At 36.5% G+C, this 25,253-nt stretch overlaps 1 protein-coding gene across 1 annotated transcript in view; it reads right to left on the bottom strand.

Annotated features, from left to right (window-relative positions):
• Window positions 1-1,477: 1,477 nt before the first annotated feature.
• The window catches only part of LOC138332042 (myb-binding protein 1A-like), a 33,321-nt gene continuing 9,545 nt past the window's right edge, over window positions 1,478-25,253 (bottom strand). The window contains exons 9-21 of the mRNA XM_069279981.1: window positions 23,581-23,638; window positions 21,949-22,062; window positions 21,547-21,622; window positions 20,833-20,885; window positions 19,375-19,476; window positions 15,775-15,860; window positions 14,741-14,792; window positions 14,260-14,331; window positions 13,862-13,906; window positions 12,659-12,724; window positions 9,685-9,783; window positions 5,747-5,874; window positions 1,478-5,185 (exon numbers count right to left, since the gene is read on the bottom strand). Of these exons, the coding sequence (XP_069136082.1) occupies window positions 4,924-5,185; window positions 5,747-5,874; window positions 9,685-9,783; window positions 12,659-12,724; window positions 13,862-13,906; window positions 14,260-14,331; window positions 14,741-14,792; window positions 15,775-15,860; window positions 19,375-19,476; window positions 20,833-20,885; window positions 21,547-21,622; window positions 21,949-22,062; window positions 23,581-23,638 (1,213 nt within the window). The 3' untranslated portion in view covers window positions 1,478-4,923. The remainder of the gene's footprint in view (window positions 5,186-5,746; window positions 5,875-9,684; window positions 9,784-12,658; window positions 12,725-13,861; window positions 13,907-14,259; window positions 14,332-14,740; window positions 14,793-15,774; window positions 15,861-19,374; window positions 19,477-20,832; window positions 20,886-21,546; window positions 21,623-21,948; window positions 22,063-23,580; window positions 23,639-25,253) is intronic.

A 25,253-nucleotide genomic window follows, 5' to 3' on the forward strand; every position in this document is an offset into this window, starting at 1 on the left:
TAAATCCTATAAATCGCTACTTGTCCTAGAGTTCTGCATGGATTGTAACCAAATTTGGCCAGAAACATCCTTGGGGGAAGGGGAACAGAACTTGTATAAATTTTGGCTCTGACCCCCAGGGGGCAGGAGGGGCGGGGCCCAATAGGGGTAATAGAGGTAAATCCTATAAATCGCTACTTGTCCTAGAGTTCTGCATGGATTGTAACCAAATTTGGCCAGAAACATCCTTGGGGGAAGGGGAACAGAACTTGTATAAATTTTGGCTCTGACCCCCCATGGGCAGGAGGGATGGGGCCCAATTGGGGAAATAGAGGTAAATCCTATAAATTGCTACTTGTCCTAGAGTTCTGCATGGATTGTAACCAAATTTGGCCAGAAACATCCTTGGGGGAAGGGGAACAGAACTTGTATAAATTTTGGCATTGACCCCCCCAGGGGCAGGAAGGGCGGGGCCCAATAGGGGAAATAGAGGTAAATCCTAAAAATTCTACTTGTCTTAGAGTTCTGCATGGATTGTAACCAAATTTGGCCAGATACATCCTTGGGGTTAACAGATTCATATAAATTTTGGCTTTGACCCCCCTGGAGGAGAAAGAGTGGGGCCCAATAGGGGAATTAGAGGTAAATATCCAAATTTCTTCAGAAAAGAAACAATGAACTTATATTCAGAACATTAATTGGCATTACAAACCAGGTGAGCGATACAGGCCCTTTTTGCACATTGTAAAAATTCCAATCATTTTTATGCTATAGACAGGTTGTTGTGATATGTAAAACCAAAGAGCGTTTAGCTTATTAGGCTTCAAATATAAAGAAGTGGTTTTCTATACAGAGAAGGTCACATAAACTACAACAGAAACTACTAAAGTATTCCTTGATTTCCTACATGGTCAGATCAAATCATCCAATGAGTATGGTCAGAGCCATGAGTACATTTGTACTTCCATCTGTGTGGGAAAAGGTGGTTGGTCTTTGGACTAGTCTAAAGGGTTGAAAGCTTGATAAGTAGATTTATATAAAATTTTGTATATAATTTATAGTAAAAAAAGAAGAAGTGCTGTGTATATTTGAAAAATAATGGAGTGTACTACGCATAAAGCCCATGACAGGTAAATATATCTTATATTTTCTTAAAATCATAATCCCAATAAATAATTCACCTGCTGCTTAAGCCAGCTGGAATCACAACCTAGTCATATGCTATAAGGAAATAGGATAAGTATAGTAACTATACAATGTGTGTGTGTCAAACCATGTATTTAATATCTGGTCACAAATTCTTAAAACAAAAAAACGCTGACTTAATTAGGTCAAAGGTTTCTTGTTAACTTATGTCAAAAGTTTTCAATTAAGTTCGGTTTAAAGTTTGTTTCAAGAAAACTAGACCAGTTTATCGTACAATAGCTAAAGTTTTCTCTGACTTCACAACAGACAAGAGTTTCTTTGTGTCAAAATGTCTATACATTGCATTTTGTTGGACAGATGTTTGTCTTATATGGATCTCTCATTAATATTATCAATCAAGTGGGATCCGCTTCAATTTCTCGAAACAAATAGCAATGACTTAAGTCATTTCATGTAATATGTAACTTGTGTAACAATTTTTTACTTAAGTTTGTTTCATGAAATCGTGGCCTGTTCTTTTAATGGAAAAACATTTACACGTATGTAATTTACTTCTCTGACATAAAACTTACCAGAGAGAAATGTAATCTCAGAAACTGCCAAAGTTTGTTTTTTTTATCAAACTGTTGCATCAGGTAAAACTTTGATATAAAACAGCCTTTATGTTGAGGTCAGAGGAAACTGAGGCTGCATACTACATCAGCCAGGAGATATATAATCTCATTGTTATAGAGAATCATTCCAAAAGCTAACACTGCCCAAGTGTGCTAGAGTAGGCTCTGCTAATCTAGTTACACTTAGATCACTCATTCTATGGTTGTGAACATTCTACACAAATTGTTTGTGTGGTTCAGATGGATTTTACTAAGGCAGTGAATCCTGTTATATGTATGTGTGTGTGTGTATGTGTGCATCACTTAAGCTTTTTCTCTTATTGAACAAATTGAAAATAGATTGTTTTGACATTTTTATGTATTAGTTTTTGTATGGTTTCTATACCAGTGAGAAATAGCTATTTCATTCTGATAATTAAATGTTTTGAGAAATAATGACAAAGCCATTGAATTGTAAAACAATCACCTATGTGAACCCATACAAATCATATTTAGCTTTTAAAATATTTTGAGTGTAAATAGATATCGTTATTCGCAACATTTTTTTTAATAATCTTCAAATAAATCATTTTTGGTCTTGCCACATTTACATATCATTAAAAATATTCAAAACTTGCCTAAATACAATTTGAAATTGAAAATTAACTCAAACAAAAATTCTTTCGAAGATATTTTCTGATGGATTCAGCCCAGAAAGGAGTTTTTTGATCAGTTTGATGTTCTTGCCTTCCTTAAGTTAGCTCTTTTTATGTACAAATGTACATGTATATATTTTATACCTAGAATACCAGATTGCACTGTGATATTTGGGAATACACATATATAACTGTATACTGTATATGAACTATGAATTTAATTTCTTTTTTTGAATTACGTCGGCCATTAATTCTGAGCATCATCACTGTGTTATTGTACTTAAAAGCTGCTAGAGTGAGGTGCTTTGGTATTACACAAACTTTATTGTATCTTGAAATCAAATTATTTACAATTTTACCGGTTTATTATATTTTAACAAATCCAATTGAATCATCTTTTTTTTTCTTTTGTGTCTACTTCATATTAATAGTATTTAGAATGATTCTCTCATTTATTAAATTATATCATGCATATGCTAGTGTCTCAGAAAAAGTCACAGATTTCATATTTTACCCTATATAATCTATGGGGAGTAGAGTTTCATATTCTTATTTTGAATAATAAAAATCACAATTTTTAATACAAGATCTTGTGTTTGTTAATTGTTTTACAATTATTTACTTTTTTATTTAAAAAAAAAAAATGTGTAGTTGAGAGATAAACAAAATGCTACCATGTATATGCTACATGTATAGGCAACGTGAATATCGCGATGTGATGCGGTACCAGCAAGTCCTGTTAAATTTGAATATTTGACAACATGTCGCGTATGTCGACCATAATTTCACTATAGAAACTCTAACTTGCTAGAATTTTGTTTATCTCTCATTTACACGGGGTTTTTTAAAAATAAAACCGGAAGCGACGTTGATTGGCTGCCATTTGCTCTACTTAATGTGTATACAGCGGCCATTACAAATATGTGAAATAGAAGGGTCTCGGAAGTATTTCATTGTGCAGAGTTGTTTAATTTCATAAATGGGATGTAACATGGAGGCAGTGGAGTAAATAAGATCCCAATTTATAGGTATGTGTACGTTTTCCCGGCATTGCATGGATGATATATTAGAAATATGCCGCTTACGTAGCGTAGGCCAAATCTGTCCTACGATTTCACAATTTTAAGAGGTACCGCGAGCTGACTATATATTAGGCAAAACAATAAAAAATAAAAAAGCCGAATAATATAGGCAGGTTTAGCAGTCTAGTGAAATTTGAGACAGATCCCTTCAGTATTCTCTAAGAAATAGCGGTAACAAACTTCAACAATCAAAATTGAAGATGGCAACCTGTCGGCCATCTTGTTCACCGATCGGTCCCAAAATGCATTATGCACAACTAGGGCCCTAAGGGAACCTGCGTGTGAAATTTGAGACAGATCCCTTCAGTCCTTTCTGAGAAATAGCGGTAACATTGTTAACGGGCGAAAGGAGGGGAGGAAGGCAATTTGAATAGCCCACCATCTGATGATGGTAGGCTAAAAAAAACCAAGAAATAGCAGACTTACACTTTAGGATGTCTTGTTTATACAATTACATAAATTTGTTATGACAGGATTCACAATGAAAACACATATCATATGGCATTGTACATCTTTGTTTACACATAACTGAACAAATATTACTTATCGAAGGAGTCTCTAAGAATAAAACATACTTAAAAGGTAACATACACTATTCTGTGTACCAACACACACTAAGTAACAAGGCATTAGACAAGCAGATCCCGGTGTCTTATAAAATTTTGACCCCCACATTAAATATTAACCCTCATCCGGGTAAGTATTCTATGGGGATCAAAATTTTCTAGGACACCGGGTCAACACTTCAAAACTGAGAACTTCTTTACAGAAAGATTCAATGTATACACTTAACGTTGAATGATATAAGGGTTCTGTTAGTAAACTGACTATAGACTGAAATAAGGAGTGTAAAAAATCTGTCACAATTCTAAAATAGATCTGCTATTAAAATAATCTATAACATCACATGTCAAAGTTAGAATCTACCAGTATAAACCTTTACTCTCACAGTTTATAACAATGTACCAGTACATCTCCTCACAACAAACTTCACATACTCTCCTTCACTTTACAATATAATCTTACAAACTGTACACATCTTCCCACAGAAGTCATCCGTTCTAATTTTAAAATCCTAAAGCCCAACCACAACCTCCCAACAAGACAGTTAGTACATGTAATCAGTATTTATTTCTCTATATTAGAAATTTAGAATTTCCTTCTTCAGAAATCATCAAGATGTTTGGACATCATACACACAATAATTCTGAAGCAATTTCTTTCCGTTTCTAAGAAATTCAAACAAGGTCATGGTTATCCATCAAGGTCATCACATGCACCGAGGTCATGATTTTTCACCATGATTACAACTTTTTACCAAGGTCACTAGCACCAAGACTATGACTTTCCATCAATTTATTACCATCAAGGTCACAACCCTACATCAAGGTCATAACTCTCACAATATCACCCTTCTTCCTGTCCAGAGATTTGTGTTTAGAATTTAAGACATCACAAATTTCCCGATCAGCTAGTCACATCCATTGTGTTGGAGTCTTTCTGTGATTTCATATCTTTTCCTTTCTTTTTCTTTGCTTTCTTGCCTTTTACTGGGGAATCCTCTCCGTTCATTTTCCTGCCTTTAACTGGCGAATCCTCTCCGTTCATTTTCTTGACTTTCAGTGGAGAACTTCCATCATTGCTGTTTATTTCACCGACATTAGAGGAAGATACTCCTTTGGCATCCTTCATTTTTCTCTTCATTTTCTTTCCCTCTTTTGTCTTTTCGCTGCAAAAATATATAGTCATATAAGCACAAATTTCATATTTCAGTCAATCTTTTTTATCACGCTTATTACCAATGCATGAATTCAAAATAATTGATGCAAAGTTTTAAGATTCAAACTTTTCAAGAAAAAGAACAATCTGTAAATTTCTGTTTACAGCCACAAAAATAAGTCACAAATATCAGATTTGTAATTTCAATTTGAATTGGAAATGTAAGGTACAGATAACTATTAGCATAGGTTCCCTACAGACAGGAGAGCGTAAGTTATGGATAGCATAGGTTCCTTACAGGTAGGGGAGCTCGATATCTGCTCTTAGACAAAATGATACATTTAAAGAAGTGGCTGGTCTTTAATGACCATGTACAATTTTAAATTATATTCTATCTTTGCATATTACAGAGTTAACTCCCTTGCGTATGGGTAACCGTTGTGACACCATCACTGGTATTTTTCTATAAAAATAGGACATTATACTCACGGACACCTTATGTCACAATCAATACCTATCAACAAGGGTAGATAACTCTGTAATACGTTAATACATAACAGTAAATCTATACCTTTGTTCTTTTTCAAACTCAGGATTCGACTTCCTCAGTAACGTACGGACCAAGCGGCGGTTATCCTTGCTGCATCGTGGTAGTAACTCTGTTAGATGGGACTGGGTCTCCTTAGACAACACACATCCCTGTAAATAGAAGTAGGAAAAATAAACAGGTGTGATTTTACTGGGTCTCCGTAGACAACACACATTCCAGTAAATAAAAGTAGGAAAAATAAATAGGTGTGATTTTACTGGGTCTCCTTAGACAACACACATTCCAGTAAATAAAAGTAGGAAAAATAAATAGGTGTGATTTTACTGGGTCTCCTTAGACAACACACATTCCAGTAAATAAAAGTAGGAAAAATAAACAGGTGTGATTTTACTGGGTCTCCTTAGACAACACACATTCCAGTAAATAAAAGTAGGAAAAATAAACAGGTGTGATTTTACTGGGTCTCCGTAGACAACACACAACCCTGTAAACAAAAATAGGAAAAATAAACAGGTGTGATTTTACTGGGTCTCCTTAGACAACACACATCCCTGTAAATAGAAGTAGGAAAAATAAACAGGTGTGATTTTACTGGGTCTCCTTAGACAACACACATTCCAGTAAATAAAAGTAGGAAAAATAAACAGGTGTGATTTTACTGGTCTCCTCAGACAACACACAACCCTGTAAACAAAAATAGGAAAAATAAACAGGTATGATATTACTGGGTCAGACAACACACAACCCTGTAAACAAAAGTAGGAAAAATAAACAGGTGGATGTTGCATCTGAGACAAAATAACTGATTTCTTAAATTATAACAAAATGACTTAACCCTTTAAGATTAATGCATTTCAATGATTGCATGTCCTCAATATTTTTTTACTCGAAAATGAAAGTATGTCTGAATAATCACTTTGCTGTTTTTTAAGACACACAACTTCAATTACCTGGCAAAGTGTGCACAGCTTGTATTGATAAGACAAGAATTCCACGGAAGTGAATGTGTTGCCTGCACAGCAGTTTTAAACATCACAAACTAGAAATATGTCTGTTAGACATTAAGTGCTCGCTAACTACTTCCTAACCTTAATTTCCTGTATGAAATCATCCTCGGCAACAGGGCGGTTTTCGATTATAAGGTTTAACCTGTTGGACCTAGTTGTTCGTTTATGAATTTAAGACGGACCTAGTGATTTTATATAGTTTTTAGACAAGCTTTGAAAAAGCCCTCATAGGCCCGTATAAAAAACTGCAGGTCTGTCAAGATTTATACTGTTTCGAATAAACAAAAACGGCCCAGGTGTACTTAGCACTTTCGCTCATTATCCCTGGCACTATTGTAAGGAGATAGTTTACGCCCTTGGTGCATTACAATAAATACTTTCCTTTACTTCATCAGAACTTTAAATGTGATATTACTTTGAACTTTGTCATGTGTGTTCTTTGTAACATAGAAGTGTGTTTTTGATCAAATTGATATTGATATGATAAACTGTTTCACTGTTCAAAATAGTCGTCCACTAGAATACTGTCCAGTCTCTGTGCACGTGGTGACTTACCTGTGCCATGCTTGAAGGCTTTCTGGGGTACATTAGATGTAGAGCTCAGACACTCAGACTGATATTTTATTCTGTTTCTCTTACGCAAGGCTGTGTAATTTTATAAATATGTATTAGAACTGCAGCAAATGCGGTTGGTGGTCACAGGGTTTAGTAAGCGGTACAACTACATATGTACGTAACCTGGGACCTAGGATGATGTGAAATAAATTAAATAAAAATCTCCTAAATAAAGCGGTAAATGTGGCCGGTACTAAAAGTTATCCGTTTCGTCACTTTCTTTTAATGACTATATAAACCTGATTTGCATTGTATTGTTCAGGAAGTTTCCAAAGTCAATCTGATCGATGCTTAGAATATTGTGACTGATGCAAAAGTTTGTATGATACATCGCTTAAAGTTTGAATTACACAAAGCAAATGTGTTTAGCACAGTATAATGTCATTGTTATTAATTTATAGTAGATTATCACTGACAAGTATATCTTAGTACATGTTTTTGAAAGGTTGGTGTCCCTAAATCACGTGAAATCTATTAACTAAACAGTATAAGACACTGACTTCCAGTATCGTGTGTGCAGTTGGAATCTGCGCATTACGGATGTACACAGACTCCACACCCGACAAGGAAAATAATAGTGTGAGTACGCTCGCCCTAAAAACTATTTATTTACAGTTGAAAATATTGTTAATAACTAGATGAAGTTATCAAGTCCTGTGAAATGGGATAATAAATACTAAAGTTATAAAGTGAAAACCATGGATTTATCTGTTTTGATGATTTTTAAGTCTCGTAAATCTTGCAAATATTGACAGATTTTGACCAGAATCGAACCTATCTGAGATCTTATTAATATATAGCAATACACCAATTTGGTTGAAATTGGACAATAAATATTAAAGTTATCGAGTGGAAACCATGGATTTTTGTTTTGACTATTACAAAGTCTAGTAACTCTTGTAAATATTGACAGATTTTGACCATTATCATACTCATTTGAGATCACATTGATATAAAGCAATATACATATGTACCAAATTTAGTTGAAATCGGACAATAAATACTTAAAAAGTTATCAACCAAAATCCTTTTCCTTGATGCCGACACCGTCGACAAAGTGCTACCTAAGTGTCACCCTTGCGACATCAATATGAAGGTCCTTGGAAACATGTCAGTTAACTTATCTATTACACACAATAATGATAGGTATGATAGAGTGAAGGCAATTTTCAAGATTGAGGGGAATATAAAATATGACAAAGTGGCCCATGGCCTTAACGGTCACCTGAGTTCGGATATAGAATGAAACAAAGACATATAAACATTATATACTGGCCCTTGAATTTGGTCAGCGATTTTATAAATTTGACTTTTTAATCTATGAAGAGTATTTGCTTCACTCAAACCTGTGAACTCAGAAGCTGATTTTAAATTTTTTTTTAGTCATTTCGACCCTTTAACCTCGCCCCTCTGGTCCTCCAGGGGTTCAGCCAGGACCGATATGGATATTAAAATGCTATATATCAGGCTAATAATTCTAATCAAGTTTGACTCATTTCTTATAAAAATTGAGCAAATACAAATGTGTTTTTCTATATAAACTAAAGTAAACTTGACTCCCTCCCCAGAGGGAAATGTGAGAACCCAGGGTCATATAACTTACATTTTTTTATAATACACTTAAAGACCTTTCCATCTTTAAAGAGTATTTGCTATTTGATAATGATACTGACCTGAGCTGGCCCGGCCAGTGACAAGATCTTGATGAGGATTTGTATAATTATAATGATACTGACCTGAGCTGGCCCGGCCAGTGACAAGATCTTGATGAGGATTTGTATAATTATAATGATACTGACCTGAGCTGGCCCGGTCAGTGACAAGATCTTGATGAGGATTTGTATAATTATGATGATACTGACCTGAGCTGACCTGACTGCCCGGCCAGTGACGAGATCTTGATGAGGATTTGTATAATTATAATGATACTGACCTGAGCTGAACTGACTGCCTGGCCAGTGACAAGATCTTGATGAGGATTTGTATAATTATAATGATACTGACCTGAGCTGGCCCGGCCAGTGACGAGATCTTGATGAGGATTTGTATAATTATAATGATACTGACCTGAGCTGGCCCGGCCAGTGACAAGATCTTGATGAGGATTTGTATAATTATAATGATACTGACCTGAGCTGACCTGACTGCCCGGCCAGTGACGAGATTTTGATGAGGATTTGTATAATTATAATGATACTGACCTGAGCTGACCTGAGCTGGCCCAGCCAGTGACGAGATCTTGATGAGGATTTGTATAATTATAATGATACTGACCTGAGCTGGCCCGGCCAGTGACGAGATCTTGATGAGGATTTGTATAATTATAATGATACTGACCTGAGCTGGCCCGGCCAGAGAAGAGATCTTGATGAGGATTTGTAAGATGTTGTGCATCAGCTTCTCAAAGTAATTCTCCTTTGTTGTACCACGTATGACCTGGAAAAAAAAAACAGATAGAAAAAAATTAATGGAAATACAGGGAAGCAACAATTAATTTGTAAATAACCTTATTACATAGATGAAGTACTAAAATGTTCAAATTACTTTTTTGTTTTCTGACTACAAATTCTATTAAAAATAAAACAATCTTTGAAAGCCTTATATCCTTCTGATGATTGCACCGATACATTTGTGGTAATATTTTTTAATATGTGGTTGGCAGTACAGTGTAACTTCCCGAAACCGATCCTTCTCAAAACCGATCACCTCTTGAAACCAAACACGGATGTGATGTACGGAATGAATTCCTCTTTATCAATAGTTATTAAAACTTCCAAAAAGCGATCCCTCCCAATTCCGAATACCGGACCGATTTGGAGATTGGAATAGTTGAATAAAACAAGAGGCCCATGGGCCTTAACGGTCATCTGAGTACCTTGGCAATAATCATATAGGAAATTAATTAGATATAGTGTCATGGTTGCCATCTTCGATTGGGGATCAACCAGAGATGTAACAACACTTTGTTGGGACCATGTCAGGCTCCTTTCATGCAAGTTTCAGCCAAATCGAACCGGTAGAACTTGAGAAGAAGTTCAAAATGTGTTTTCAAGATGGCAGCTGTGGCGGCCATCTTGGATTTCGGATCAACCCGAAAAATAACAACACTTTGTCGGGACCATGTCAGGATCATTTCATGCAAGTTTCAGCCAAATAGCACTTGTAGAACTTGAGAAGAAGTTCAAAATGTGTTTTCAAGATGGTGGCTGTGGCGGCCATCTTGGATTTCGGATCGACCCGAAAAATAACAACACTTTGTCGGGACCATGTCAGGATCATTTCATGCAAGTCTCAGCCAAATCGCACCGGTAGAACTTGAGAAGAAGTTCAAAATGTGTTTTCAAGATGGCGGCTGTGGCGGCCATCTTGGATTTCGGATCGACCCGAAAAATAACAACACTTTGTCGGAACCATGTCAGGATCATTTCATGCAAGTTTAAGCCAAATCGCACAAGTAGAACTTGAGAAGAAGTTCAAAATGTGTTTTCAAGATGGCGGCTGTGGCGGCCATCTTGGATTTCGGATCAACCCGAAAAATAACAACACTTTGTCGGGACCATGTCAGGATCATTTCATGCAAGTTTCAGCCAAATCGCACCGGTAGAACTTGAGAAGAAGTTCAAAATGTGTTTTCAAGATGGCGGCTGTGGCGGCCATCTTGGATTTCGGATCGACCCGAAAAATAACAACACTTTGTCGGGACCATGTCAGGATCATTTCATGCAAGTTTCAGCCAAATCGCACTAGTAGAACTTGAGAAGAAGTTCAAAATGTGTTTTCAAGATGGCGGCTGTGGCGGCCATCTTGGATTTTGGATCGACCCGAAAAATAACAACACTTTGTCGGGACTATGTCAGGATCATTTCATGCAAGTTTCAGCCAAATCGCACCGGTAGAACTTGAGAAGAAGTTCAAAATGTGTTTTCAAGATGGCGGCTGTGGCGGCCATCTTGGATTTCGGATCGACCCGCAAAATAACAACACTTTGTCGTGATCATGTCAGGATCATTTTTATGCAAGTTTCAGCCAAATCGCACTTGTAGAACTTGAGAAGAAGTTCAAAATGTGTTTTCAAGATGGCGGCTGTGGCGGCCATCTTGGATTTCGGATCGACCCAAAAAATAACAACACTTTGTCGGGACCATGTCAGGATCATTTCATGCAAGTTTCAGCCAAATCGCACTGGTAGAACTTGAGAAGAAGTTCAAAATGTGTTTTCAAGATGGCGGCTGTGGCGGCCATCTTGGATTTCGGATCGACCCGATAAATAACAACACTTTGTCGGGACCATGTCAGGATCATTTCATGTAAGTTTCAGATCAATCCCACTGGTCAAACTTGAGAAGAAGATTGAAATGTGAAAAGTTTACGGACGGCGCACGGCGCACGGCGGACGGCGCACGGCGCACGACGACGGACGAAGCATGATGACTATAGGTCATCCTGACCCTTCGGGTCAGAATAGTTGAATATAACTAAAAAACACTTCTGAAAACCGCCCTTACCTGAGCGACATCGATAGCTTGAGGTCGGATCAACCGACCGTGAAATACACACGTGTCCATAGTTGTGGCATGCCGTGTCCATGGGCGTGTATACAGGTGTGAAGGCTATATTTATGTACTGTGCACGGTAATTATACCTGAGATGGTGGTGTAATTATTTTATGTCTATTGTTTAAATATTAAACAAATTGAAGCTTTGAACTGTAGGCCTACCACGCAGTTTGTTTACTGTATGAAAAAAAGCAGAGCTAGTAAAGAGAAAGTTTCGTATTGAATTAAGAGAGGCCTCACATGGGTTATTTATTCTGCTGTCGGATAACGCACATTCTCCGTATGAAGAAGCCGAAGCCATGTATTGTTTTAGAAAATGGCAAAATCATAAAATGACTGGCATGGACTTTATGGGCTCCTCAACCGGAAGCGATCGGCCGTATGTAGGTCAGTGCAGACAAGAACATTCCCTGGAATATTCACGCAGCTAACTACGTTCATAAGCGGTTTATAAGCAGTAACAAAGTCAAGATTGTTTTTTAACCATTCCTTTTAATAAAAAACTTCTTTTTTTTTTGTGACAACATTCACATTAACAATAATAACGATCAGTTACACCGAACACTAGGCCTGTAGGCACATGTATATGGTTATAGCATAGTGTAGAAAACATCTTCCGGTCAATTAAATCCGGATCGTAATGATCGATATTCGGTTCACAACTCCAAACCAAACCCTCTCTAAACCGGCCGAAATTCTATGCACCGACCATGATCGGTTTGGAGAGGTTCCACTGTGTATAATTGTATACATACCTTTGTGAGAGTGGTGAATGTTGATGAAGCAAAGTCTGTCCACACTTCTTCACCAATCTTCTCTACCTTAACCAGAAAGTAACAAGTGTTGTAGGTCATCAACTGAACTACATTACAATACCAGCAATATATAGTCTTGTATATTAACTCATTCACCCGAAAGACACATTTAGACTCTTCTAAGTCAAGGACTAGAACTCCATTGGGAAATTTCAAAGGTAAATGAGATGACTCTAGAACTCTTGCCAGAATGGACGACTAATAAGTTTACTCAACTCCTCTTTATGTCAGGGTTCTGTTTACCAAAATGTATCAAAATCTGTCCAGTAGTTTAGGAGGTGTTTGCCGGACAACGTTATGTCTACAGACAGACAGACAAATAGATGGACAGACTACCCGATTCAAGTATACCACACACCCCCCCAACTGGACAGACTACCCGATTCCAGTATAAACCCCCCCCAACTGGACAGACTACCTGATTCCAGTATACCCCCCCCCCCTAACTTCAAGTACTTACACCATCATAATGGTGTGCATAATGGTGTAATAAGTACACTTGTCTCCTGTTACCTTTATGACATGGTCAAACATGCCTGTTGTACATGTATATAGATAATTTTGATTTAAATTAGAAAAATGAAATATATATATATATATTGGCACGGTCAGGGCCATGGGATCTGTTCAACCAATGAGGGGTATTCATGTAATGCGAGTGCTTTTAACATAACAATAGTGTATTATACTAAGTCTTGTGATATTCATGGTATGGTCTGTTAAATATGAAAATATATATGGTCTGCCCCCAGGATGTTTCTGGCCAAATTTGGTCAGAATCCATGCAAAACTCCATGATTAGTAGCGATTTAAAGGATCTACCTCTATTTCCCCTATTGGGCCCCATCCCTCCTGCCCCCGGGGGGGTCAGAGCCAAAATTTATTCAAGCTCTCTTCCCCTTTCCCCAAGGATGTTTCTGGCCAAATTTGGTTAGAATCCATGCAGAAATCTATGACTAGTAGCGTTTTAAGCTTATCGGCGCTTCAGGCCAGGTGAGCTAAAAAAAAATGACAATTTATTGACTCGTGCCCTATCCTGGCCTCAAACTCACAATCTAGGGCACCCAATCACCCAGCCAAACATATTCCTTCTACCACTGCGCAACATATATAATAGAAAGATTAGCTATAACAGATACCTACCACATCTTTATTCAGCATGTTTACCAGCATAGCCCCAGCCTGGGTCTGAAAGGAGTACAGACATTAATTAGCTGCTTATGCATGAGTAGACTGTATATAATCAATTATTTACACATGTCAGAGCTTTCGTGATTTTAACTTAACACCAATAACATTTAATTTTATAAGTTTTAACTCTATAACGTATATATAATATTATAATCCATCCGTTTTTCATTTGTTTCTTACTGATCATACTTTTGCTTCCATAGCTATATCCTGCGAAACTGAAAAAAATCACCTTATAAGAAATATTGTGTCAATTTTTTACTTAATCTTCTGTCTAAATATTCATTAATAATACGACTGTTTGAATGATTGACCTTTAACCTGTGGTATGACCTTTGACCTTAACTTACCTTATTGTATACCTTGACACCGCTCTCCTCGTACACTTTGACCAGAGAACTGGTTACGTCCCAGAACAGCACCTACACATACAAATCACATTCTCACTTGCTTAGCCTCTATAACATCGATATAAAACAAGGTTTTTGCCATATTTTCATTGTCATAGTTGTAAAGATATTTCTGTATTATGTACTTATGTTTACACTTTACAATGTTCATCAAGTCATATTCTGAATTGTAATACAAAATCAGAATTAATGACATGTTTTAAAACCATCAAGACAATTTAAAGGCAAAAAGGGTCCATAACTCATGGTCTACATGATGAAGTTACTGGTCATCAACATGTTGGTACTTGTATATTAATCACAAACATTAGTAATATTATTATATAATCATATAAGAATTATTAGCGGGCACTCTCAAAACTTTCATATTAATTTTGAGGAAATTACTCCAAATTCTTCACAATTTGACAAAAATACTTACAGGATATTTTGTGAACATATTCAGGAACAGTGAAGGATTCAAATGTATGTCTCTGTAAACAGAAACGATAAAGATAAAAATAACAGGCTGATATATTTGTCTGTTAATTTTTATCAAATTTGATAAAAAAACCACCTATACATAAAAGTTAAAACAGTCAATCAAAAGCTTTTTAATGGTAATTTCAAGATGGTCCAGTGCTGAGATACCCATGCATGTTTTTTGCCATCCCTTAAAACCCCTATAGACCAATTTTCATTGAGATCAGAGACCGAAACCTGAAAACGGGAAGTTTGCCCTGGCGACCATCTTGGACTTCCAGTCCAGATAAAAAAAGCCTTTATGCACCATCATACACCCTATGGAGTATGTCTACAAAGTTTCATGATAATCGGCGGGCCTAGTAGTTTCTGAGAAAAGTGTCGTAAACAATTCCGGCAGAAGAAAGTGGAAGAAATAAGAATAATCATAACTAAAATAAGAAGAAGAAGAACCTGAGCAAAAACAATATGTTCCCTTACGTCCATTGGGAGACATAATGATTTATTTTGCTTTTGGTACATGCACAAACATTACTTCATTCCATATAGGGCATGGTGCTGTAGATTTTTTTTGAAGAATAAATTAATTATTTTCAATATTTTAATCTTGAAGTAAAATAAGAAGCTCAAACTTTTCACTGGTGGTAATGGTGTAAAGTAAGTAATTTTTGCAACTGAAGAAAAATACTAGATTTCTTATTAATGATGTATTTATTGTCTTAATTTATTTGAATGCTTTTAAATACATAATTCTATATGTAGTTATATCTACATCTATATTTTTTAATTTAAGATGTGCTGCGGATTATGTAGTGTTTTGCATTTTATATCAATAAATAAATTTTAACTTCCATAATGTGTCATTTTTATTGAACCAGGATTAAGAGACCACCTGTCATATGTGACCTTTTCTACTGCCTCCCTTGGAAGGTCACATATGACAGGTTGACAGTAATTCGTCTGCTCCTGTTTTTGACAGATTTCTGTCCTTACCGGTCATCCTTATCCTTTATTGACCTCCCATGAAGACAATGGTTTAGATTGGTGGTGATTATCTCCAGCACTTCATCATGTCTCGTCTGAAAATGGATACAGAAATGACAGGTTAAAGGTTGTTTTATATCTGGTAATCAGCTACCATACCATTAACATAGACAATTACTGATATATAAATGTAGGATCTAAGGAGTGCTTGTAATAATTACTCCATGTGATTTCTGAAACAAGTTTAAGAAAATTCTATTTTTGTGAGCCTTGGTGAGTAAAAATTAAAACTTTGAGACAAATTACCCGAGATGTCCAGCAGAGGCAGCTATTTTGCCTTTAAGTCTTTGAATAATAATATCACATTATTGTTTACCACTGTCGCAAGGAATCTCCAACTCTAGGTTATAGTTACATATTATTGCCATCTTTTGGGGGGCACTATAGTCTTATAGTATTGTCGAGGGATGGCATATTATCCGAGCCGGATTTGACCTCACAACCCAGGGGTGGAGGGCCTGTGGTAATGTGTCGGGTTAGCTTACTGTCGTGTCGGTCTAACCGTTGTAAAAATAAATGATGTAATACCTCAGTATGTTGAGCGACAGTATTATCAACTGGTCAAGTGGTTCTGTAAATCGTTTGGAGGGGCAGAGTTTACATAGCCTACCAGACGTCAGGCAATAAAACGAGTGGGCGGAGTTTATCTGACAATGTTCTAGAGTTTGAAAGGCGATATGGCTGCGCCTGATAAGAAAACAGTGTGTGGAAGATCTTATGCTAATTAACGGGGTACTGACGGATGATAAACTTCGTTGTGAAATACTTGATCTTCATTATAAAAGATTATCTTTTCATGAGATTAGTAAAATAAAACTGATGTTACGAGAAGAGGTTGTCACAAGATTGTAAAGAATGTGACTGTACGGGGGACATTTGACCCAGTCATCTGTTCATCGGAACCCAAGCAAAATTACCAACGAAGTCTTACAGTTTATAGAATAAACAGTCATAAAATAATGACCTGTTTATTGGAGAGGAATGTTCATACGGCGCAAACGGTTCAAACGGCTATTTGAGAATTTCGAAACAATTTGCTGCATTTCCACGCAGAAGTCCTAACGATAACAACGTTAGATCTACAAGCGTACGATGTTTGTCCTTGAATGTTTGAAACAAGAGGCCCAGAGGGCCTGTATCGCTCACCTGGTTTGTAATGCCAAGTAATGTTCTGAATACAGGTTCATTGTTTCTTTTCTGAAGGAATTTTAATATTTACCTCTAAATCCCCTATTGGGCCCACACCTCCTGCCCCCAGGGGGTCAAAGCCAAAATTTATACAAGTTCTGTTCTCCTTCCCCCAAGGATGTTTGTGGCCAAATTTGGTTACAATCCATGCAGAACTCTATAACAAGTAGCGATTTATAGGATTTACCTCTATTTCCCCTATTGGGCCCCGCCCCTCCTGCCCCCAGGGGATCAGAGCCAAAATTTATACAAGTTCTGTTCCCCTTCCCCCAAGGATGTTTGTGGCCAAATTTGGTTACATCCATGCAGAACTCTAGGACTAGTAGCGATTTATAGGATTTACCTCTATTTCCCCTATGGCCCGCCCTCCGCCCCCGGGGGTCGAGATCGAGCCAAATTTATACAAGATTTCTGTTCCCCTTGGCCGCCCTCTGCCCCAAGGGGCAAAATTTATAATGTTTGTGGCCAAATTTGGTTACATTCCATGCAATACTCTAGGACTAGTAGTGATTTATAGGATTTACCTCTATTTCCCCTATTGGGCCCTGCCCCTCCTGCCCCCAGGGGGTCAGAGCCAAAATTTATACAAGTTCTGTTCCCCTTCCCCCAAGGATGTTTGTGGCCAAATTTGGTTACAATCCATGCAGAACTCTATGACTAGTAGCGATTTATAGGATTTACCTCTATTTCCCTTATTGGGCCCCGCCCCTCCTGCCCCCAGGGGTTCAGAGCCAAAATTTATAAAGGTTCTGTTCCCCTTCCTCCAAGGATGTTTGTGGCCAAATTTGGTCACAATCCATGCAGAACTCTATGACTAGTAGCGATTCATAGGATTTACCTCTATTTCCCCTATTGGGCCCCGCCCCTCCTGCCCCAAGGGGGTCAGAGCCAAAATGTTTACATGTTCTATTCTCCTTCCCCCAAGGATGTTTGTGGCCAAATTTGGTTACCATCCATGCAGAACTCTATGACTAGTAGCGATTCATAGTATTTACCTCTATTTCCCCTATTTGGCCCCGCCCCTCCTGCCCCCAGGGGGTCAGAGTCAAAATTTATACAAGTTCTGTTCTCCTTTCCCCAAGGATGTTTGTGGCCAAATTTGGTTACATTCCATGCAGAACTCTAGGACTAGTAGCGATTTATAGGATTTACCTCTATTTCCCCTATTGGGCCCTGCCCCTCCCGCCCCCGGGGGGTCAGAGCCAAAATTTATACAAGTTCTGTTCCTCTTCCCCCAAGGATGTTTGTGGCCAAATTTGGTTACAATCCATGCAGAACTCTATGACTAGTAGCGATTTTAAGGAAATGTTGACGGACAGACGGACGGACGACGGATGACGCGCCATGACATAAGCTCACCGGCCCTTTGGGCCAGGTGAGCTAAAAACAGCCGATCTGTAAGAAAGCCATTAACAGCCGATAAATCTGAAGTGAATTAAAAGTACTTTAGACGGCATTGATAATTAAGAAGTTGATTGATAAAGATACAGAGGTAAACTTACCGCGAGGCGGGCCTCACGGCAGCCATTACATTATTCTCGACGAACATTCTCTACCGTGAATTAGGCTATATGCTATCGTTGACATGAAAAGTTATCTAGTCTCTCCCGGCTGAAACACGGACAGCAGCTCATGCGTTATCGCATTGATTGCAAGAGCTATGAACTTCATTCCACAACAATTGCACTTCTCTGAAGAAGCGTCTCTTGTAAAAACTCGGGTAAAAAGCATGGACACATCCTGCAGTTCTAATGAATACGGTAATACCTGATGAGTTCAGGATAGATCTATCACAAGTGGGTCACACATATCACACGATATAAGCTACCCCCACCAACCAATCAACTCGCCTTTAGCATTTTATTGTAACCCGGTATGCAATAGGTATTGCGCAGGTTGCGCGGTGAGTACATCACTGTCATCGTCAACAGTAAGACCGACACGACAGTAACCACTTGACCACTGTGACCCCAACCTTTTATTACACACATGACATGCAACAATATTACTTGGGTGAGGTAACTGGATGTCAGACAGATTGTATGATAAATATACATATTTATTGTGGCAATAAACAAAATTTATCTCCAATTACAAACCTTAACCTGTGATCTTCAATACCAAAGTTAACCTTTGACCTTCAATACCAAAGTTAACCTTTGACCTTCAATAACCCAGGAATATGCAATGTGAGGAGGTATAACAGATAATGAGACTATCCATGATCCTCAGTTGTATGCAGTATTGTCAGCATTTCAATTAGGGGATAATATTTTTCATATAATAATCAATGACATGATTGCAAATATTTGTTCCTTGAAATAAAAGTACGTTTTGTATGTATATAATAAAATCTTATACCTTGGTGGTGTTGGCCATGTCTTTCCTGGCTCCTTTATGTGAACGTGTCCTCACAGGAGAAGGACCTACATCACCAGCACTCATGTTCATATACAAACGGATCTGGAAGGTTTTAAACATATCAGATTATAGTCAAACAGTATAAAAGGATGAGGATTTTTTTATGGTTTAGGGCTTTCAAACTATTTTGTGGGTACATGTTTATACGACTGTGAGGCCATAAATCAGTTTGAAGCACATTTCCTATGTTGTAACTTGCACCTCTCTACCTAAATCAAGTATACTAAAAAATGCCTGTCAAATAATTTCCAATACAATTATGAAGTTTATGGAAAGTTTTACTCGAGGAAGTCCAAACAATTCAATGTACATGGGCAGGTCCACTTCTCAATTTTCTATAAAATATAAACTTCTTATATAGATATTCAAATTTTGAATGTTGGGAGTATTCTACTCTTGTCGGTAGGATATAATTGTAATGCCAAGTGATTATGAGCGTAATGTCTTGCTCTTACAAACTAATTTTTTACACACAAACTGATTAATGAACCAACTAAGATCTACACTCAAGAGTAGATAACTCTGTTACATCAAAAGGTAAAATAGCTCATGTTGAAGTACAGACTCTCAAGGGTAGATATATAACTCTGTTACATACAAAGGTAAAATAGCTCATGTTGAAGTACAGACTCTCAAGGGTAGATAACTCTGTTACATACAAAGGTAAAATAGCTCATGTTGAAGTACAGACTCTCAGGATAGATAACTCTGTTACATACAAAGGTAAAATAGCTCATGTTGAAGTACAGACTCTCAAGGGTAGATAACTCTGTTACATACAAAGGTAAAATAGCTCATGTTGAAGTACAGACTCTCAAGGGCGGATAACTCTGTTACATACAAAGGTAAAATAGCTCATGTTGAAGTACAGACTCTCAGGGTAGATAACTCTGTTACATACAAGTAAAATAGCTCATGTTGAAGTACAGACTCTCAAGGGTGATAACTCTGTTGCATACAAAAGTAAAATAGCTCATGTTGAAGTACAGACTCTCAAGGTAGATAACTCCGTTACACACAAAGGTGAAATAGCTGTGAAGTACAGACTCTACAGAGACCGTACTACTACCATGTAGACACCAGGATAGATAACTCTACAAGGACTGCTTTATCACTGTGATAATTGATACAAGTAAATATGTTATAATGAAATAAATGAACAAGAAAATGAAGTACAGATCTCAATACTTACTACAAGTATGCTATGTTAAGTCAACTCAAATTTCAGTAAAATAGCTCATGTTGAAGTACAGACTCTCAAGGGTGGATACCTCTGTTATGTACAAAGGTAAAAAATAGCTGATGTTGAAGTACAGACTCTCAAGGGTATATAAATCCGTAACATACAAAGGTGAAAAGCTGATGTACAGACATGAGACTACAGAAACCAGTACTTACCACAAGTAGACAGGCATCCGATACTGAGCTGACAAGGGACTGACTCATCAAGGCTGTGGATATAGAATTCAGTTAATATGTAATTAATGACAATAAATGACAGAGAACTAGAATTGTAAACCACCATCTTACTATTACTGTCTGTTATGATAACATGTCAACCAAATTTTCCTATGGTACATTTCCATGGTAACTATTATTGAACAATGCCATATTTTACATAATAATAAACTACAGAAGAGATAAAGATATCACCAGAACTTGTTCACCTGACATAGTTCGATTTACTACTATAATACTTGTATATACAAAGTTTGATTCAATATTATGATACATGTACATACATAGTTCAATTCAATAATATGATACATGTACATACATAGTTCAATTCAATAATATGATACATGTACATACATAGTTCAATTCAATAATATGATACTTATACATACATAGTTCAATTCAATAATATGATACTTGTACATACATAGTTCAATTCAATAATTTGATACTTGTACATACATAGTTCTTTTTTTTCTTCTGTTATCTAGTGGTTGGCACTGGACGCAGATCCAAATGTAATTTTCTATGTGTTTTGTTAGGTTAACTTATCATCATTTGTCAATTCAATTTAGTTAATTCAGATAGAAGATAAAGTATGATTACAATGAACAGATAAATTTACAGTTATTAGAGAGGTAATCAAAGTCCTCTTACGTCGTGAGGAGAAATGTATTATGTCCATGATACGGTCAGTGTACACTTCCTTGTCAAGATTAACTGCATGTATCTCCTAGATAACAAACAAACATTTCAACATCTTAACATTTCTGTAGACAGTATATCCATGGCATGCATCAAAATATCTATTTTTTTTTCTAACTGCCCATTTAGATTTAAACTAGAAAGGTGTTTTGATCAAATGTTATTTTCTGACAATTTGAGTCAAATTAGAAGTTGCTGGAATTTACCTAAAATTAAAGTGCTTAGCAATTAGACTCAGAAGAAAACAGCACAAGATAAAGAGTTGTGTATAGATGAAACAAATTATTTTTTTTGCTGTAAGTAGAAGAACCTATTTCTAGAAGAGTTTGACGATGAATATTTTAGATGCCAAACCTTTCCTTGTCTGTACATGATTTGAGACAGTTTCTGAGCGTGCTGTCCGAGAGCATGTTCTTCTCTCCTCTTCTCCCCATTCAACATCAGTGCAAGTAAAGGTAGATTAAGTTCCTGTGGGACACAAATACAACAAAAGTTTACTCAGCTACTGTGGGACACAAATATAACAAAAGTTTACTCAGCTACTGTGGGACACAAATACAACAAAAGTTTACTAAGCTACTGTGGGACACAAATACAACAAAAATTTACTAAGCTACTGTGGGACACAAATATAACAAAAGTTTACTAAGTTCCTGTCACAAATATAACAAAAGTTTACTAAGTTCCTGTGGGACACAAATACAACAAAAGTTTACTAAGCTACTGTGGGACACAAATACAACAAAAGTTTACTAAGCTACTGTGGGACACAAATACAACAAAAGTTTACTAAGCTACTGTGGGACACAAATATAACAAAAGTTTACTAAGTTCCTGTCACAAATATACAACAAAAGTTTACTAAGTTCCTGTGGGACACAAATACAACAAAAGTTTACTAAGCTACTGTGGGACACAAATACAACAAAAATTTACTAAGCTACTGTGGGACACAAATATAACAAAAGTTTACTAAATTCCTGTCACAAATATAACAAAAGTTTACTAAGTTCCTGTGGGACACAAATACAACAAAAGTTTACTAAGCTACTGTGGGACACAAATACAACAAAAGTTTACTAAGCTACTGTGGGAACACAAATACAACAAAAATTTACTAAGTTCCTGTGGGACACAAATAAACAAAAGTTTACTAAGCTACTGTGGGACACAAATACAACAAAAGTTTACTAAGCTACTGTGGGACACAAATACAACAAAAGTTTACTAAGCTACTGTGGGACACAAATACAACAAAAGTTTACTAAGTTCCTGTGGGACACAAATAAAACAAAAGTTTACTAAGCTACTGTGGGACACAAATACAACAAAAGTTTACTAAGCTACTGTGGGACACAAATACAACAAAAGTTTACTAAGCTACTGTGGGACACAAATATAACAAAAGTTTACTAAGTTCCTGTGGGACACAAATACAACAAAAGTTTACTAAGCTACTGTGGGACACAAATACAACAAAAGTTTACTAAGCTACTGTGGGACACAAATATAACAAAAAAGTTTACGAAGTTCCTGTCACAAATATAACAAAAGGTTACTAAGTTCCTGTGACATTGATATTCAGTCAAAGACACAGGAACATTTTGGAGGTACAATGGAGTATAAGACCCATTATAACATTGTACATATCAACCAGTACACAACTATGCTAATATATCCTTAAACAGCTTTGATTCTTTACCTATACCACCAGTATTTTATAACTACTTGTGTTCATTTCCATCACATCGTTAAAAGACTGATGATAACATAAGTACACACTGTAAACATATCCACTTTAGTGCATTCCAGTATAAAACTGATCCTGAACAGCTAGGTTTAGTGAAATGGTAATCTCACTCAGTCACAACAATGACTATATACATTTAGTACAGTCAGATTTTAAGTGGAGTACTTCTGTAGATATAATACAATCACCTAAATATGTGTGTTTACAGTAAATATCTAAATAATTCCTCAACTCACCATAACAATGTCAGCTGACATCTTTTCCTTGGCTAGAACTATCAGTAAATCCAGTAGCCTGTAGAAATCAAATCAATATTTAGTACAACTAATGTCTATTAAATATGTTTTCTATCTTTTCTATTACATTTACCTATTCTTATAATATATATATGCTAAATTCTTTCTCAATTATAATTTCGGGTAAAGTATTTTTATTCTTAGTTAAGTAGAACCTTACTAAAGACAATGTAACCTTTGGTCAGCATTAGTTCAGTAACGATTCCTCTAAAATCCTTTTACGCATAATTGTAAAATGTTACAGTGTTAAACATATGTGTTGTTTAACATCCCATTAGGGCTATTTACAATAAGCAGTATACGTATACGTATAGATATACGTATATATATTTGAAGGGGAGCATTATTTAATTTTTTTTATGAGTTTTGTAAATCTATAATTAGAGTAATATTATCGTAATTAATTTGGTTGGATTTGATTGGTTGTGAATAGCGTTTATTGTTCAATGTAGAATCCGTAAATTTACCTGTTTTACTTAGAATGCACGATCATTGCATAGCTATCGTGTGTACCTGGGAGAATTTGTATGCAACCGGAAAGGAGCGAAACTGTACAATAGTAATTAGTGTGGGCGTCAAACCGAACATTATGGTGGCTGATTTCAGCCATGTCACACTGTCGCATGCAACATAGCACTAAGCGAAAAACGACAGTGCCTCAAGTGAAGAACGATAATGCGCCAAGCGAAGAGCAACAATGCGTCATGCCATAATGCGCCTTCTGACAAACACTGGTTGCCACATGCAAATGTGAATTTATATATTCTTAAGTACAAATATGTCGTAAAATGCTGTTTATTGACAAATTTCCAATTATTTCTTTAAACTGATGTAACATTATAATACATGCACTTGTTTTGAAATGCGAGAAACTTTGGCTGGCACAAGTGTCACTATGTATTAGGCATAAACATATTGACTGATCAAACTAGAACACTGACACGTCAGAAAGGGCCCCGCTATGTGTCTGACGTGCTTAAGTGGAAAAGTAGTATTTTGACAACGAATTCTTCCGTGTTAGCTATATGTTGCTAATAAATAATTAATGTCAACATTAATTGGGAAACCGATGATGGTACATTATTATAATTCTCTGGAAAAAGTCTTCCAAGTATTTAACTTGAATCCTGATTCCAAGCTAACATTATATTAAGAGCATACAATTAACTCAAATAAATTTGACCTTGACCTTCGACTTAGTAACCTTGGCCCATGACCTTACCTTTGGACAGTCAACTCCTTGTTTAATTCTGAACAACTTTGCATCATAATGTTATAACAAAATGTTTATCAGTTAAGAGCAACAACATTGTGATTTTTTTAAATGTTAAAATCCAAGATGGCCGATTTTTTAATTTAATTTCAGCCTGAAAAATTACCAAGCAGATCTAGGATGGATGGGGAATCATCATGTAAAATATGGGGAAAATACTCCACTCCCTTCCATCATTAATGTGCAAAAGAAAAAAAACGGACAGACGGACGGACGGACAGACAGACGGACAACCTGATTACTATAGGGCACCCGCATCTCGATGCGGGGCCCTAATTACATTAAATGATTGAGTGAAATCTATTTTATTGAATCTAAATTTTATTTTAAACAATAAATG

This window comes from Argopecten irradians, chromosome 9, assembly GCF_041381155.1.
Source record: "Argopecten irradians isolate NY chromosome 9, Ai_NY, whole genome shotgun sequence".
Classification (NCBI taxonomy): Eukaryota; Metazoa; Mollusca; class Bivalvia; order Pectinida; family Pectinidae; genus Argopecten; species Argopecten irradians.